An 18,360-nucleotide genomic window follows, 5' to 3' on the forward strand; every position below is an offset into this window, starting at 1 on the left:
GGAGCGTAAACGTATCGGGCATTTTTACGTTAAAGGCGTACACTGCGCTGATTACCGAAACAGGCGCATGAGTTAGTCTGTCATCGCTCCGCCGCTATTGGGGGGCGTTCGGCCTCGCTTTTCCTCAACGCAAATTGCGTAATTTCTCAAGCAACGGCAGCCGGCTTCTAACGGCGGCGCATTTGCAGCAGCAGTAGTCAGAGCAGGACTGAAGGGATTGCGGGGTGAAGGCTGCTTACCTTCCCACTCTCGGACATACTTTTAGACGAAAGCCCCTGCCGCAAAGTTTGAATGAGGCAGTTCCTTTACATGAGTGGACACCCCTGAGAGCTGCCACGGGTTGCATATCAGCCATTGACACAGCCATGATTAGGACAGGTTGAATGTATATGATGGATCCATATCAGTCTGGTGCAGTGTTTTAATTATAGGGAGTAAAGCCGCAGTTTCGCCTTATTTCTTACTTACTTAATAAAAATGGGCTATCTTAGAGCACAAGGAGAGCCAAACAAGTCATGGATGAGATCAGGTCTATTTTGGAATTTGTCACCAGTTTTGCAATTGTTAGAGACCATTTGTGCTCACTATGTGTGATCTCCCCAAAATGCAGCAAGAATAAAGGCAGAAGGGTGCAGTGTAACATTTTATAACACACTGCATTATTTTTTTTTAAAAAAGGATACTTGTGATTGTCCTGCATTTTATAATCCTAATGTGTTTTTTTCCCTCTATATGCCTCAACAGGAACAATACAAAAAGGCGGTGGGCTAAAAGACTGCAATTTTATGCTTTGCCACTAATGCTAAGGCCAGCCTTACAAGTTAAGGAATAAGAAGGGTATGCATGAAGAATTTTTCCCTGTTTATTTGAACAGTAGCACACAATGAGATTGTATAATTTCTGAGTCAAGCAAGAGACACTTTGCTGCCGAGGAACTTTCCCTCCGAAAGCAAAAAGAGAGGGAAAATAGAACTACGTTGGAGTTTCCAAAACCAGAACCTCCAGTACAGTGACTATTGCCATTGTTTTGTCATATCAAGTTAGCAGTTTTTGACTGTAGTCAAACAATTTCTAAAAGAAGTACCCATAAACTTGACAAAAAAAAAAGATTCTTCGGTCCTTATGCTCCGTAAAGGCAACATATTGAAAGTGTAGATTGATGTACTCGTTAGTGAGGACAGTAAGGAACAGATTTCAGAAGTGTGAATATTGTGTGATATATTATTCTCTCAGAAAGAATGTCAAGTCGTCGTATCACTCCGCCATGTGACAGGCGGCAGCTTCCATGGAGCATGACTGGCATGGGCTCACCCACTGGTGAACTGCGGCCAATGCGATTACCATTTCTTGAAGCTGATGTAAGTAGCATTGTTCTTTTGGATTAGTGTAAATGGGGCATGCTGATGTGTAAATACCATAAATATCCAATAAGATTCTGAAGACTGAATGTAAGAAAAAAGCCTGCTATTTATTTCTAAAACTAATGTATATAATTGCCTATGTATGAACCCAGTTCATACATAGGCAGCTCCAGGAAGCTTACACAATTCTAAAAATCCATCATATAATAAATGCCCATTTAAAAAAAAATTCCATGGCAGCAACATAATCAAATCAGCTACTTGATCCACTGTCTCCATTCATGATCCCCAAATCTGCTGAAAAATCATGGTTTTTTTAAATGACTTTTCATAAAACCAACAGGGTGGGGTCTAACTGTACCTCTGGAAAAATGATGCATAAAAAATGGCCACCAGACAAGGTCAATGGTCAAACCAAAGGATGATATTTCATTATTGTTATTCTACAGATACCTTTGAAAATATTTAAGCAAGTCATGTTTCTAATAGGATCTTCTCTTTTTCAGCAAATACTGAAAGGTGTGCTGTTTAACAGAGGCCATATAATGAATATAAAACCTAATGCATATGCATCCCTAAAATTTTCCAAGATTGCAAACCTCTGGAGTGACTTGCTTGAATTTATCTACATTTAAATAGAGAATTGGAGATTCACAGTTAAGACTTTTTCATTTTTCTCTCAAATACAGATTAAACTGATTGGATTCTGCTGCTGAGTATGAATTTCTAGAAGGAATTCTTACTTAAATTAGTCCCTTACTTAAGAGGATGGAACTTATTCCTCACCTTTTACTTTTCCTTGTACATTATAAATATTACACAGAATCATAGCATTTCATAAAGTACAGGAAGTCCAAAGCTGGTGCCTATTAGATGAATTGAGCAGACAATTCCCAGCAGTCCAGCTAGAAATAAAAACCCCAGTGTATACAATACATATCATTGGCTTAAGGACCTTTACAATGGTATTTATATAACTTATGTAGCTGCCCCATTCAAGAAACAAGACTCTGGCTTTTGGCATACAAACTCAACTTAGCAAAATACAGAACTCTGCATGTCATATTTTATTGTATTATATTTCAAGCTTATATCCTGAATTAAAAATCTGGAAAAGGAAATAATTGTTTGACATAACCTTTTGCAAGGGAACAGGTTGTCCAGGCATATACCATGATTTTTTAAAAATATGAAATCTACCTCAAACCTTGACAATTTGGACTTGGTGATGCCTAAAGTGTTGTGCAGTCATGTGCATTGAACTGAATCCAGGTAAAAATACTACTGTAGATCCAACTTTTTTTTACTTTTTTTGGATGCTGATCCTCAATATTTTATTTAACAGGATTGCTAGGTTTTTTGGTTGGTTGGGTTTTTTTTTGTCAAATCCGGAACAGAAATTTAAAGGTTTTTTCCAGGCGCAAGGAAGCGATGCGGAAACGTCAAGGTTTTTGCCAGTTAAAACAGTTATCACCGCCCCAGTTGCCCTTAATAAAAATAAAAAGCCAGAGCAAAGGGGAGGGTATCATTTTTTAAAGAATGTTTATTTTTGTTTCTCATACATACTTTCACAAATATACATTTCTCATATTGTTAGTATTATGTTTACTCTTTAACATTTGATTCCATTCTTCCCGAAAGCATAATATAATCAAGATTGCTTTCCTGCCATCCCGTACATCCATCTTACATTACAATAACCCTACTTCTTCCCTCTTTTCTCCTACCCTCCCTTCTTCTCTACTTTCTTCTTTCCTCCTCCTTTCCTTTCTTTCCTACTCCTCCCCTTTTTACCCTGTCTCCTACTCTTACTGCCCTTCCCTTTCTTCCTCTCCTTTACCCTTTCTTCTTTTCCTCTCTTCTGTCCTCTTCCCTCTCCTCTCTCCCTTCCCTCTTTCCATTGTTGTGTTTTCATATTTTCCCCTTCAGTCTGAAGTATTTTCGGGATGGCGTTCGAGCAAGCCCGGTTCTATATTTATAATAACACTCTTAAATTTCCTCTTCGGGAGGGTATCATTTTCGACCGACTATTAGGAAGTTTGCTTCCTTCCCTTCTTGGATCCCGGGCTCCGTTTCAAATAAGAAACCCCAAGTTGGATTTTTCCGGCCTCTTTGGATTTCAAGAATCGGAGCGTTGCGTATTTTACGTAAAGCTATCTCTGGCTCCTGGATTGATTGCTTTTGCCTTCTTCCAGCCGCGGCTTCAATCGATGTGCGGGGGCTCCATGCAGCAGCCTGTTCGACGGAGCGGTCCTCGGGCCAGACTGCTAATACCGCCGCCGCCGCCACCACAACCGCCGCCCGCCCTGCCGCCGCCGCCGCCCTCCCCACTTCACCTGCCAGCCCAGTCGGCCCTTGACGCCGTGGGGGGTCCCGCAGCCGTTCTGAGCGGAGATCGATCGCGGACGAAGGACGGGCTCGTAAGTGTAGGATCCGCTCGTTCCCGCGTTCAGCCATTCGTTTTCTCGCACATGGAAGGCGGGAGGAGGTGGTGCCTTTTCCTGTGACGGAGAAGCCTCTTGTCCTATCCCCGTGGGTGGGAAAGCCGCCGCTCGGGAGGGAGGTGGAGCGCCATAGGACCGAGAAGGAGTGGGGGGATTTGTAGTTTGGTTGCTGCGATAAGGCGGGGAGCTTAAATAAAGGGGTTTCCAAACTTGGCAACTTTAAGACTGGCGGACTTCAATTCCCAGAATACTGCAGCCAGCAGAGCTGGCTGGAGAATTCTGGGAGTTGAAGTCCGCCAGTCTTAAAGCGGCCAAGTTTGAAGACCTCTGGCCTAAAATAACAAAAGACGAAAAAAGATTCGGATCGAAAGATCTCCGGTAGTGAACTCCATCCACCCTCGCGTATGTTATTTATCTAGGCCAGGATTTAATTACTAGGCAGTGTATAGATTACGTTAAACAGGTAAACCCTCAACTTGCAACAGTTCATTCATTCAGTGCCATTCAAAGGTACAAAATGTGACGGCCGTTTTTCATACTTACGACCTTCGTCACATCCCTGTGATCAAAATTTATTTTTATTTGTTTAATTCATCAAGCATGAATTAGATATCAAATATATGTATAAACATGATTATAAATACATGAAATGAATACGAATACAAGGGAATATTAGGACAGGGACGGTAGGCACTTTGGTGCGCTTATGCATGCCCCTTACAGACCTCTTAGGAATGGGGTGAGGTTGACAGTCTAAGGTTAAAGTTTTGGGGGTTTGGGAAAGAAATTACAGAGTCAGATACTGCATTCCAGGCATTGACCACTCTGTTGCAGAAGTCATATATTCTGCAGTCAAGTTTGGAGCAGTTTCATTTAGATGCTTGGCAACTGACTCATACTTACGACGGTTGCTATGTCCTAAAGTAATGTGAACCACTTTTGCAACCTTTTGACAAGCAAAATAGCAATAGCTCTTAGACTCATAGACGCTTTACAGTGCTTTGCAGCCCTCTCTATAAGCAGTTTACATAGTCGCATATTGCCCCAAATAATCTGGGTCCACATTTTACTTACCTCAAAGGGATTGGAAGACTGAGTCAACCCTGAGCCAGTGAGAATCAAACTGCCAAAATGCTGGCAATCAGGAGTCAGCAGTATTAGCCTGCAAAGCTGCATTTTAACCACTGTGCCACTATAGCTTAATCAATGGGGAAGCCAAATTCACTTTAACAACCATGTTACTAACTTATCAACAGCGGCCATTTGCTTAACAACTGTGGTAAGAAACGTCGTAAAATGGGGCAAAACTCACTTAATAAAATGCCTCACTTAATAACAGAAATTTTGGGTTCATTTGTGGTCCTAAGTTGAGGACTACCTGTACAATTCTCGAGAACTCTGTGCAGCCTTTGTGCAACCAGTATGTTCTGAAATATCTTAATGTTCATCTTAGTGTTCTGAAATAATTGAATTCCTCAGATTTACAAAGCACGCTAAATTATAAAGTAATGGCTGCTTTTGCAGGTTGTACAAAGTGGCAGAAAAATAATAAAATTGCAAGGTCTTTTCCAGGCTTTCCCTGGGACCTTTTTTCCTTTCTGTCCCCCCCTCTGCCTCTCCTGTTGCAAAGTCTTTCTCTCTGTTATTCCTGTTTACCTCACTTATATTTGAAAAGAAACCTCTCATTTGTCCTGAAAAGGTTCATCAATAATTGTAATATATTACAATCAAGCATGAGCACCTGACTATCTCAAATTCCACGTGTCACAGAAGTGTGACTTTTGTTTTACAATAGAAAAACTTTTCCCCTAACACCTGTTGTATCTTACTCCCTCAAAAACATTCCTCCCAATAAAATTTCATAGATTTCTCGCCATTGAATCCCAAAATGTATAAGAATCTGTGTCATTCTATTGTTTTCTTGCAAATCAGACACCCAGTGATCGATTGTTGAATAAAGTTTGGAAATTTGCTTCTCCACATTGTGCTCCTTTCTTTGGAAAAAATTCCACAACCAAAGTTAAGATTGTGTGAGTGCTGTCATAAAATGTATTTGCACAACATCCTAACCCCATAGTTTATTAAATATTGATTATAGACTTAATCTTGACTGTTCACACAGCACACTGAATCAGAAATTAACAACAATCCACTGCCTGGATTATCATAGCATAGTAACCCTCCAAAAAGCTATACAGATTTAGCATATTATAATAATACAGTAACCAAACCACAAATTCAATAACTATAATTTAGTCTAACAAGCTGTAAACTGAGATATTCCATCTCTGAACTTTCCATATAGCTGTTGTGGGTTGTTTGTTCAATTGTTAGAATCTATTTTAAAAAGTAATTAGTACTACTAGCATTATTCAATTCAATTTCAATTCAATTTATTAGATTTATAGGCCGCCCAATCCTGGAGGACTCCGGGCGGCTTACAAAGAACAAGAAAAAAAACAATAAAAATAAAAAATAATTTAAAAATTCCCCAACATGCATACGTTCTGATCGGGGCTGGACCCTACATAATAAGGTCAATAGCCCCAGGCCTGCCGGAACAGCCAGATTTTAACATCTTATTACATCTTAGACAAGGAATTGTATAAATATATTGCCTTGTTTTTAGACAATACATAGAATCTCCTTCCTGCTGTTTACATTAATGGTATATGTCTATGGAGATTCCCAGTCATCCAGGTCATGGCTGTCCAAAAGGTACTTTTTTCCAAGAGGCAATTGGACTTTCTGGTTTTTCTTTGAAGGCATTTCACTTCTCATCCATGAAGCTTCTTCATATCTGACTGGATGGTGGGGAATAGAAGGATTTATACTCCTTGCAGACAGCTGGACATTTGCATTCTTTTAGTGGGACTTTTAAGGTCACCTGGAGGTTTATCTGTGTTATCAGGGACACCTGAGTGGTGCAAATTGGTATGGAGCCTTCTTGGAACTGTTGAAAGGACTGTTGTAGATTGGAGATAGATAGTATCCCTCTCCCTCTGTTGAGAAAGGGTTGTTCAATTTTGACATAGATGGCCTCTTTAACCCCTCTTTCAAACCAGCGGTCCTCTCTGTCAAAAATGTGGACTTTGTTGTCTTCAAAAAAGTGGCCTGTGTCTTTTAACTGCTGAATCTAGTCCTGATGCCTTTGTTCTCCTATGTTGTGCCATGCATTTATGAAGTTGTTGTTTCATTTCCCCAATGTACAGATCTGCACATGGCTCACTGCATTGTACTGCATATACCACGTTGCTCAGTTTCTTCATTGTATTTAAAATAGATAGTGGTCAAGCAGTGGTCCAGCAACATTCTGTCTTGTAGCAGTCGTGTTTTTTTTTCACTACCATGACAACTTCAGTAGTTGGAATGAAGTTGAAGAGAGAAGTCAAATCATAGGAAACCATGGTCTCATCCGGGTCCAATTTTAATTTCGAAACCTTGCTGGCGAAGTCCTGTGAATTGTTGATGTGATGGGTGGTGTTGCCAACTAAAGGAGCTAATAAGTTGCTGACAGAACCAACGTCAGCCCAGAACAGATATGTGCCATGCTGGACTTCTTGACCACTACCTATTTTAAATAAAATGAAAGTTTCTACAGACAAAAACATGGCTGTGCCATGGGTTCACCTACTTTGTAGCCAATCTCTACATGGAAGACTCCTAGACTCCTTCACAGGAATTCCACATACTCACTGGTATAGGTATGTGGACGATACTTGGATCAAGATCAAAACACAGGAATTGGAAGCATTTACCAAACACATCAACTCTATGGACAGATACATCAAATTCACATGGGAAGATGTTAAGGAAAATAGTCTATTCTTCCTGGACTGCACAGTACACATTAAGGAAGACAGAAGCCTTAACATTGAAGTTTACAGAAAACCCACAAACACAGATCAATATTTACATTTTGGTTCCCACCACCCACTGCAGTACGAAATGTGAGTCATCAGAACCTTACATCACTGAGTTGAAAGCCTGCCTACCAGCAAAGATGGGAAAGAAAAATAATGCAAACACATTCAAAGAAACCTTCAGAACATGTGGCTATCCCAAGTGGGCCTTCATCAAATCTCAAAAAAGACTCTACAGGAGCTCCTCTGTAACACACAATGACGAGAACAATAACGAAGCAACACTGTCATTCCCTACATTGCAGGCATATTGGAAAAGCTCAGGAGGATCTTCACCTAACATAACATACATGCACACTTCAAACCCAAGAATACACTGAGGCAGAAGCTTGTCCATCTCAAGGATAAAACACTCAAGACAGAAAGTGAGTAAAATGATATATGCAGTATAATGCAGTAGGGCATGTGCAGATCTGTACATTGGGGAAACAAAACAACCACTTCATAAACACGTCACAATATGGAGAACAAACACATCAGGACTAGATTCAGCAGTCTATCTGCATTTAAAAGACAGGCCACTCTTTTGTGGACAACAAAGTCCATATTTTGGACAGAGGATCGCTGGCTTGAAAGTGGTTAAAGAGCCCATCTACGTCAAAACTGAACCAGCCCTCTCTCAACAGATGGGCAGGGATAAGACATCATCTGTCTCCAATCTACAACAGTTCCAAGAAGGTTCCATGCCAATTTGCACCACTCAGGTGAATCTGATGACACAGATAAACCTTAAAGTGACCTTAAGGACCCTGATAAAAGAATGCAAATGTCCAGCTGTCGGCAAAGAGTATAAATCTTTCCATTCACCACCATCCAGTCAGAGCTGAAGAAGCTTCTTGGATGAGAAGAGAAATGTCTTCAAAGGAAAACCAGAAAGTCCAGTTGCCTCTTGAAGAAAAGAAAAAAAGCACCTTTGGAACATTAATGGTATGTTTTACAAATAATTCCTTCTCCATCATTTTTCTTTATTTAACTTTCAAAGAGGTTTCTAAATATTCTAAACTAGCTGCTGGTAGATAGTTTTTATTATTTAAATTATTTTTAAATAATTCTTACTAATATAATTCATACATCCAAGCATCTTTTTCCTGCCACTGTGTCCAGTTTAAAAAAAAAACAGTTTATTATTAGACTTGAGTGCAAATAGCTTGCAGGTAAGGTTATCTAAAGGCCTAGTGCATTTCCTACTGTAGGTAAGATCCCCTGCTTGAATCATTTATGGAAATCTGCCTTGTCTTCAGTACCTGATGTGTGGGGAAAAAAGGGGGGGGGAGGTTTCTCTGTGGTTGCAGTCTTGACTTCTCTCTGATTAGAAAAATCAATCTTTCCTATTCCTTTATAATATTCTGTCACTACACTATATATTTTATATTTGTTCATATATTTTTTCTGACATGGTTCTTCTTGTCACCTAGTTCATTTTTATCAATATTTTATTATCCTGTTTGGGAATTTTTATTCTGAAAAATAGAAAAGTAACATGTCGTTTCCCCCCCTCCCGCCCAATTTTGTCACAAATGTATTTTTGTTTTATTTTATTTTTGTTGTAGATACCTGGAAGGCAACCCTTGTTCACAATGTATAGACCAAAAGTAAGCCTTAAAGACCGGCAACAACTTTACAGGCTTATTATTAGTCAGCTCTTATATGATGGATATATCAATATTGCTAATGGTCTGATAAATGAAGTAAAGCCACAGTCTGTCTGTGCACCCTCTGAACAACTGTTGCATCTTATTAAACTAGGTAAGTTGAAACATCAGCAAACAAAAATGTGGCTAAGATGTGTCGATCAGAAAGGTCGGTGGTTCGAATCAGGTGGCATTCAGCAGGTTCTGACCAACTCTGGAGAATCAGTAGCAGAAATTTTGAGTAGCAGTTAGACTTATATATCGCTTCATAGGGCTTTCAGCCCTCTCTAAGCGGTTTACAGAGTCAGCATATTGCCCCCAACAATCCAGGTCCTCATTTTACCCACCTCGGAAAGATGGAAGGCTGAATTAACCCTGAGCCGGTGAGATTTGAACAGCCAAACTGCTGAACTGCAGTCAGTTGAAGTAGCCTGCAGTGCTGCATTTAACCACTGCGCCACCTCGGCTCAAGTAGTTCGGAGAACCGGTAAATACCACCTTTGACTGGCCCCACCCCATCTATTCTCTGCCTCCCAAGTCCCAGTTGACCAGGAGGAAATGGGGATTTTGCAGTATCCTTCCCCTGCCATGCCCACCAAGCCACCTCCACCAAGCTACACCATGCTTACAGAACCGGTAGTAAAAAAAATTTGAATCCCACCACTGGTTCAAATCCCTAACGCTGCGTAATGAAGTGAGCTCCTGTTACTTGTCACAGCTTCTGTCAACCTAGCAGTTCAAAAGTGTGAAAAAATGCAAGTAGAAAAATAGGGACCATTTAGTCATGCCAGCCACATGACCACAGAAATGTCTTCGGACAGCACTGGCTCTTCGGCTTTGAAATGGAGATGAGCACCGCCCCCTAGAGCCGGAAACAACTAGCATGCATGTGCAGGGGAACCTTTACCTTTGTATAGATATTAAAATTCCATGTATTAACTTTATACTTACTATATATTTTATAAGCTTCCTGTAATTTGTAATCTAAATTTATTTTGATGCATTTGCTTCTTGTACAGCCACATGGCACATTATTGAATCAACTTCGGTTTATATTTTTTTAAAATAAAAATTTGGTGCATTCTCTCCTCCAGGAATGGAAAATGACGATAGTGCAGTTCAGTATGCAATTGGACGCTCTGACACAGTAGCTCCTGGAACAGGAATTGACTTGGAGTTTGATGCAGATGTACAGACTATGTCCCCAGAAGCGTCTGAATATGAGACATGTTATGTCACATCTCACAAAGGACCATGTCGTGTAGCCACATACAGCAGAGACGGACAGTTAATTGCTACGGGATCAGCTGATGCATCAATAAAAATACTTGATACCGAAAGAATGTTAGCAAAAAGTGCTATGCCCATTGAGGTAAACATTGAAAGACTAAATATTGAAGAGTTGCTTCAGCTCTTTTTTGATCATCTGCAGTTCTCATAAAGAGCTACTGAATTCTACATGGGCAGACTGTTCGGCGACCTTTAGAATTCAGGGTCTAGTTATTTAATTTAAAAATACCCATTTGCCTTAGATTTCTTTGAAAGTCTATAAATTTATATAAAAAACTATCACAAATAATTGCGGATGTGATTGTGGATTGTCTTTGGAGAGTCACTTTTGCTGGGCATGTGGGAAGAATTGAGCTCAAACCTCTGTTACTTACTTTTTGAATTTTAATTCTTTTTGGTAATTTTAATTCTTTTTGGTAATGTTAATTCTTTTTGATAATGTCTAAACAGAGTTTTATTTCTTATCCATTCCCTTGTTTCTTTCACCTTATTGCCATCCAGTTTTGTTCTTCACAGAAAATTCATTGTACAATTTTGGGGGGGAGAATTTTGATTTACAAAGCTTGTTTTCAAATTAGTTAAAATGTGCTCTGAACTTACCAAATACTAGCATCTAATAAGCTTTTGACTGATTTCAGAATCTAGGCAGAATTGGCCACAATGGTATTTATATCTGGGAATTCCGGGACTCTTAGCTTGACTGGAAAATTGAAAGATACTCTGAAAGAAGGCAATAGTAAAATGCCTCAACAACATTGTCAAAAAATCTGAATGGATGTGTCAAGATTAATTTGATGAACATTATAGCTTATGCTCTGGGAATAACAGAAAATTTCCCCAAAACTAATTTCTTTTGTGGGGGAGGGGGAATCAATAGCAATAGCACTTAGACTTATATACTGCTTCACGGTGCTTTACAGCCCTCTAAGTGGTTTACAGAGTTAGCATATTATCCCAAACAATCTGGGTCCTCATTTTACTGACCAGGGAAGGTTGGAAGGCTGAGTCAACCTTGAGCCTGGTGAGATTCAAACTGCCAAATTGCTGGCAGTCAGCAGAAGTAGACTGCAGTACTGCATTCTAACCACTGTGCCATCGTGGCAATGTATATTGTAATGTATTTTAGATCATTACCATATTTTTCGAGTATAAGACGCACCTTTTTTCCTCAAAAAAGAGGCTGAAAATCTGGGTGTGTCTTATACACTAAATACAGCATTTTTTGCCTCCTGAAGCCCCGCCCCTTCACTGAAAAGGCTGTGCAGAAGGGCCGTTCCCCCACCCCCCAGCATCACTCTATAAGCCTCCATAAAGCTATGCATGCAATTTTTTGATGAAAAACGGGCCTGTTTTTCATCAAAACACACCCAGAAGCACTCTGCAAGTCCCCCGAAGGTTATTCATGCCTTTTTAAAAGGGAGGGGGGTGTTTTTGCAAAAAATGAGCCATTTTGGGGAGGTTTGCAAAGTGCAAAAACTTTTTTTTTCTTTTGGAAAGCTCTTTAACTGATTGATGAGAATTACATTGATCAAGTGCTGTGCCAGCAGAAACAAAGTCTTGGGTGCTGCAGATTGTCAGCAATTTCCTTCTCCAGCACATGGATAAATACACCTGGAAACATCTACCTACCTACCTACTCTCTCTTTCCCTACCTACCTACTGTATTTCTCACTCTTTCTCTATCCCTCTATTTGTCTACCTACCTACTCTCTCCCTACCTATCTATTGTGTTTCTCTCTCTCCCCTCTATCTATCTCTCTCTCCCTATCTATCTACTGTATTTCTCTCTATATATCCCTCTAACTACCTACTCTCTCTCCCTATCTATCTACTGTATTTCTCTCTCTATTTCTCTCTCTCCATCTCTCTATCTACTTACCTACCTACCTACACTCTCGCTCTCTCCCCCACCTACCCACTGTATTTCTCTGTCTCTATTTCTTTCTCTCTATCCCTTTATCTACCTACCTAACTACTCTCTCTCTCCCTACCTACCTACTGTATTTCTCTATCCCTCTCTCTACCTACCTACCTACTCTCGCCCTCCCTAACTATCTACTGTATTTCTCTCTCCCCCTCTATCTACCTACGTACCTGTCTACTTTCTCTCTCCATACCTATCTATTATATTTCTATTTCTCTCTATCCCTCTATCTACCTACCTACCTACTCTCTCCCTACCTACCTACTGTATTTCTCTCTCCTCCCCTTTATCGACTTACAGACCTGCCTACTCTCTCTCGCCCTTCTATCTACTCTATTTCTCTCTACCTACCTACCTACCTACCTACTCTCTCTCTCTCCCTACCTATCTACTGTATTTCTATCTCTTTCTATTTCTCTCTCTCTCTCCATCCCTCTACCTACTTACCTACCTACACTCACTCTCTCTCCCCCACCTACCTACTGTATTTCTCTATATCTTTATTTCTCTCTCTCTCTCTCTATCCCTTTATTTACCTACCTAATGACTCTCTCTCTCCCTACCTATCTACTGTATTTCTCTCTTTCTCTCCTTCTATCTACCTACCTACTTTTTTTAATTTGCCTCTTCAAAACCTTGCTGCCCCTTATACTCCGGTGAGTCTTATACTCCGAAAAATATGGTAGATTTCTTAATATGTGAAATAATCATATTTTATATTATTTACCATATAAATCAGTTGTACATTATAGTAGGTGGATTGCCAAGATTTTGAAAAATGCTCACATGGCCACAATCTACCATGTGAGAGTTTAAATGTATGTTTCAATTTCTTTTCCTGTAACAGCTTTGCATTAGCTTACTTTAAATAATTGTTAGGCTCTGTATGAAAGAGAATTAACAATTGTGAAGAGGTGCTATTTATTCTTTAAACTCTCTGCAAAGGAAATTAGTTGTGTATTTACATGCATTTTATTTTATATATTGAAAAGACTCTATTTAAATGCTGTACTTGTAATATTTACAGGTTATGATGAATGAAACAGCTCAGCAGAACATGGAAAACCATCCAGTTATTAGGACCCTTTACGATCATGTAGACGAGGTCACCTGTTTAGCCTTTCATCCAAATGAACAAATCCTTGCATCTGGATCAAGAGACTATACTCTTAAATTGTTTGACTACTCAAAACCATCTGCCAAGAGAGCTTTCAAATATATTCAGGTCAGGTTCTCTAATCATACATTTCCAAGAAATAGCATCATAAGAAACTTAGAAAAGATTTGTCTTGCTGATGTTACTGAATATAATTTTTAGGTATAAGGACATAAATTATACTTGATATAGCTTTTCAGAGAATTTTTTAGTTCTTAAATTATGGCTCAAGCATCATAAGTTCTTTTTCTGTAGTTTAATACGTGGAAGAAAGTATTACAAAGTATTACATATACATCAAAAAATAATGAGCACAAAACAACAATATAGTTGGAAAAGACTGTGCTAATGTTTTTCTCTCAAACCTTTTTTTTTCTATTGAAAGCTAATCATTACTATTCCAAGTTGCTTGGTGGGAAAATATCTGTATTCTATAATCAATATCCCTTTTTTAAAACTTGAAAAAATATTTTTAAATAATAGTCATGCATTTTTAAGAAGAAAAATAAGATTCTTTCCCCCTCTTTTTTTTCCAAATCTCTATCAAACGTATACTTGTTCACAATCTGTCTTATAATCTGTCTGACTTGTTCAGATAGCAATGGATAGGAATTCATTTTATATTTGATATATTTATTAGCATAGTGGTTGATATTTAGATATGTTACAGTTATAGGATAGTGCACTCTAGTGTTAATTGTTGAATTTCCAATTAAACAGGAAGCAGAAATGCTACGCTCTATATCCTTCCATCCTTCTGGGGATTTCATACTTGTTGGGACACAGCATCCTACCCTGCGGCTCTATGATGTGAATACCTTCCAGTGCTTTGTATCTTGCAATCCTCAAGATCAACATACAGATGCTATATGCTCAGTTAATTACAATGCAAGTGCTAACATGTATGTAACAGGCAGCAAAGATGGATGCATCAAATTGTGGGATGGAGTTTCAAATCGCTGTATCACCACTTTTGAGAAGGCACATGATGGTGCTGAAGTCTGTTCCGCCATTTTCTCTAAGAACTCCAAGTACATACTTTCAAGTGGAAAGGATTCTGTGGCTAAACTATGGGAGATATCAACAGGAAGGACACTAGTCAAATATACAGGTAGGTGAAAACTAATCTGAACAATATAATCTGACTCACCCTGGTTTAGTTTTTGTAGTGAATTCTATAAGTAGTTGTGTTAAGCAATGTGTATTCATGAACATACCTGGATTTTAACAATGCACAATAGTATAGTTAAGTAAACTATAACTTAATTAGGAGATAAGGAGAAATTCGGAGTATACAGAGTATAATTTGCAAACCTCTCAGGACCGTACTTTGTACTTCTGAATTGCTATTTCCTAGAGAGAAAAAGTCCTGGTTCATGCATTAACACACGTTTCAAATAATACTTGGTATTAAAATGAGGTTGCTTCTTCATACGTTTGTCATCAAATGCAACACAAAATGTAAGCTTGGCATTTCTCTGCTCAAAGCCTTTTTCACCTTCAGTGTGAAATGTTTTTTAAACAGTGTAAATATCCTAAAAGAATAATCAGAAGTCATTTAAACAGATCTATCTTCCGGAATTAGATTACTATTTCAAATTTCACTTTATAATACATTAAGCCAGCAGGGTGCAGGCAAGACTTGACATGCTGAATCGTTGGGTGTTACTTTACTTTTTTTAAGCAATAAAACTGGAGAACTTTCTTTTACTACACATATTGTAATTACAACAGATCCAGACAAACCAGCTGCCTAACACAAGATGCAAAACAAACACTACACTACCCCATTCTAAACCCACTCTTACTAGGGCTAAACTGAGTGAGAGTGAACTGAACTCACTAAGGCCACCCCAGTACATATTGGTATGAATTGAGTAGAACCACTGTGCCTCAACCCAGAAAATTTATTTGTAAGCATTAGTAATTAGAACATAATATATCTAATGTATTATATTCTAAAAATCTATAGGTTTCATATATAGTGATTAGTTTTATCTAGACTTGTAATTGATAAATGTAACTCTTATATGTGCAACATAGATTGTTTAAATTCTAAGAAGCATATTTTGGCTCTTTTAGTTCTCTGAAATATTGAAAGTTGTCAGTGGAAATTTAAGGATTGATGCCATATTCTATTGTAATGAAGTTGAACACTGAGTAAACTGAAAACTATATCTACGTTGTGTATTGTCTCTCCATTTTTCATAACTAGCTCATTTAAATCTAATCCTGCTCTTAGTTCTAATTCAATAAAATAAGCCTTATTTAGTTAAACATGGATTACAGATGAATGATAAAATTATATGTTCACTCTTTTACTGATATAAACTAGATTATTGAATACTTATATTTTAAACTATTGCATTAAGAATCCTGGAGGGGAGGAATTACAGCAACATAGTCTATAGATAGGGTACTAATATTTTTATATATGTCTTACAATACTAGAAGTTTGGGAAATATACACTGTCTTCTTTCCCCTCTTACATTGTATATTCATGGATTTCAGAGGGTTTTTTGTACAGATAGCAATCCGGGTTTTTTCTCTTTTCTGTTTTAAAAAGTCAGATTTAAATGAAAGATAGCATATAGTCTTCCCTTAACAATACCAATTTCCTTAATCAGTAAAAGCAAAACCCAAATTCTGGCTATTTTTGAAAAGCTAAGTCAATATGATATTCCTCTTGTATTCTCTTCTTTTGGGAGTTAAGCTATTGCTCCAATGGCTGAGTTTCATTGTACTCTAGAAATAACAGCTGGCTTGGCATTATAGCAATTCTCCATTGTTTGTGATAAATGTTTATAATAGAGAAAATTTACATTGTTTTACACTCAGGAGAAGGTTTGAAAGATTAAGTTGAGCTTGACTGCTGATGCCTTCATGGGTATGTCAAGGTAGTTTTCATGGCAGCAATAGATAAGCGGCTTACCATTGCTTTCTGAATTATTCTGTCAATCACCCAGTCTAGCCTACAGCTTTCGTATTTAATAAAGTCTTCCAATCAGGTACCATCCAGGCCTGATCCTGTTTAGCTTCTGGATTCAGTGATGGTCATGTGAGAAATGAAGTCCTATTACCAAGTACTATTAATTTGAAGGAGCATATACACTACCCCAAACAATATGAACTAGTCCGGACTTCGGGGAAACACTGAGGATTTTCTTTTCTGCTAATATTCTTGCTGACATTACTAATGAATATGTTGTTGCCTATTTTAGGAGATTTTACGTTCTTATTGTTGGGCTTTAATACTTAAAAAGTATTGGACCCATTCGTCAAAGGATGGCATACGTGGATACCATATAATTAATTGTATACCATATGCTGTTAAACCTGCAGGAGCTGGCCTGAGTGGACGGCAGGTTCATAGGACACAGGCTGTTTTTAATCACACGGAAGACTATGTGCTCCTTCCCGATGAAAGGACCATTAGCCTTTGCTGCTGGGATTCACGAACGGCGGAGCGAAGAAATCTTCTTTCCTTGGGGCATAATAGCATCGTTCGCTGCATTGTCCATTCGCCTACAAATCCTGGGTTCATGACTTGCAGTGATGACTATCGAGCTCGGTTTTGGTACCGAAGATCAACCACAGATTAAAACAGCAGCTCCTAAATGCTCACTCAGATTTTATTCGATTTTCTTTTACAGATCAGTCTGTTTTTATTATGATTTATTTCAGAAGTTTGAAAATGAATCATCTGTAAGAAACAAGCCCTACCTTAAGGGTATTTTTAAAAGTTGTGATCTTATTTTTTTTTTAAAAAAAGAACCCATAAGCTTAATTTTTTTTAAAGTGTACAAGTCTGACCTTTTTTACTACTAAAAAGTTGGCCCTTTGTTTTTGTGTTTTTAACAGAACATTTAATAATCTTTATTTCCTTGGATATACATTGAATTGCCTAGCCCCGACTTGCAATTTTGTACTATACTTCAATGTTTTGTTATTCTTTAGATGATTTACATCTGCTAGCCTATAGTTCTCTTATTAAAACTGATTCTTACAACAGTGTGCCTTTGTTTCTTCAGAATTAACCAATTCCTGTTTCTACATCATAATCCCAAATAAGAAAAACATAATATGACTATAAAAAACATCTAGGAAGTTCTGGTTAATGACGTGCCTTCTCTGGGCTAAGATTGGTTTGAAGGTGAAATTTCATCACTAAACTATACATATTAGACATACTGAAAATTGGAATTTAATCTCTTCTAAAACTTGAAATGAATAATATGCTAAGAAAAACAATATAGATAATTAAAAACATATTAAAACAAGTTGATCTTCCTCTCCATTTATAGATAAGCTGTTCAGATAAATATTCAGTCAACATAAATACTTTATTTTTGAGGTACTGAATTTTCATATCGGAACATTTAGAGTCAAAGCATTTCGTTATACCCATTGAGAAATAATGTTTGTATGGGATGAAATTTTGTTCAATAACAGTTTAGTAAGGTGCAGGTAGTTAGATTTGAACAATGAACACATGAACTACAATGGCTAAGTTCACACAATGTGCTAAATAATACTGTTGGTTTAGTACAAAATAGCAAATTTTAAAATGGATAATGAAACCACCAATATTCATCTCAACTTGCTTTTAAAACTGTCTTGACAAAAGTCA

General features: G+C 38.1%; 1 protein-coding gene across 2 annotated transcripts; it reads left to right on the forward strand.

Annotated features, from left to right (window-relative positions):
• Positions 1-709: 709 nt before the first annotated feature.
• CSTF1 (cleavage stimulation factor subunit 1) lies at positions 710-17,731 on the forward strand. 2 transcript variants are annotated; one of them, XM_032219033.1, is made up of 8 exons: positions 710-837; positions 1,234-1,358; positions 3,557-3,781; positions 9,279-9,474; positions 10,454-10,731; positions 13,601-13,798; positions 14,450-14,840; positions 17,073-17,731. In XM_032219033.1, the coding sequence occupies exons 2-8, from the start codon at positions 1,239-1,241 to the stop codon at positions 17,330-17,332; spliced, it is 1,668 nt and encodes a 555-aa protein (XP_032074924.1). In that variant the 5' UTR covers positions 710-837; positions 1,234-1,238; the 3' UTR covers positions 17,333-17,731. The 2 variants fall into 2 exon arrangements, with proteins under 2 accessions (XP_032074924.1, XP_032074923.1); XM_032219032.1 differs by lacking the exons at positions 710-837; positions 1,234-1,358 and having other exon boundaries at positions 3,221-3,781.
• The last annotated feature ends 629 nt before the right edge of the window (positions 17,732-18,360 follow it).

The sequence above is a fragment of the Thamnophis elegans genome, chromosome 5 (genome assembly GCF_009769535.1).
Source record: "Thamnophis elegans isolate rThaEle1 chromosome 5, rThaEle1.pri, whole genome shotgun sequence".
Lineage (NCBI taxonomy): Eukaryota > Metazoa > Chordata > Lepidosauria > Squamata > Colubridae > Thamnophis > Thamnophis elegans.

Bases quoted from the DNA above. Each gene is read 5' to 3' on its own strand.
- CSTF1 (XM_032219032.1), top strand. From the start codon at position 3,308: ATGGCGTTCGAGCAAGCCCGGTTCTATATTTATAATAACACTCTTAAA. The intron at 9,475-10,453 runs GTAAGTTGAAAC...TCTCTCCTCCAG, and splicing joins GTTGCATCTTATTAAACTAG to GAATGGAAAATGACGATAGT. The intron at 14,841-17,072 runs GTAGGTGAAAAC...TTAAACCTGCAG, and splicing joins GACACTAGTCAAATATACAG to GAGCTGGCCTGAGTGGACGG.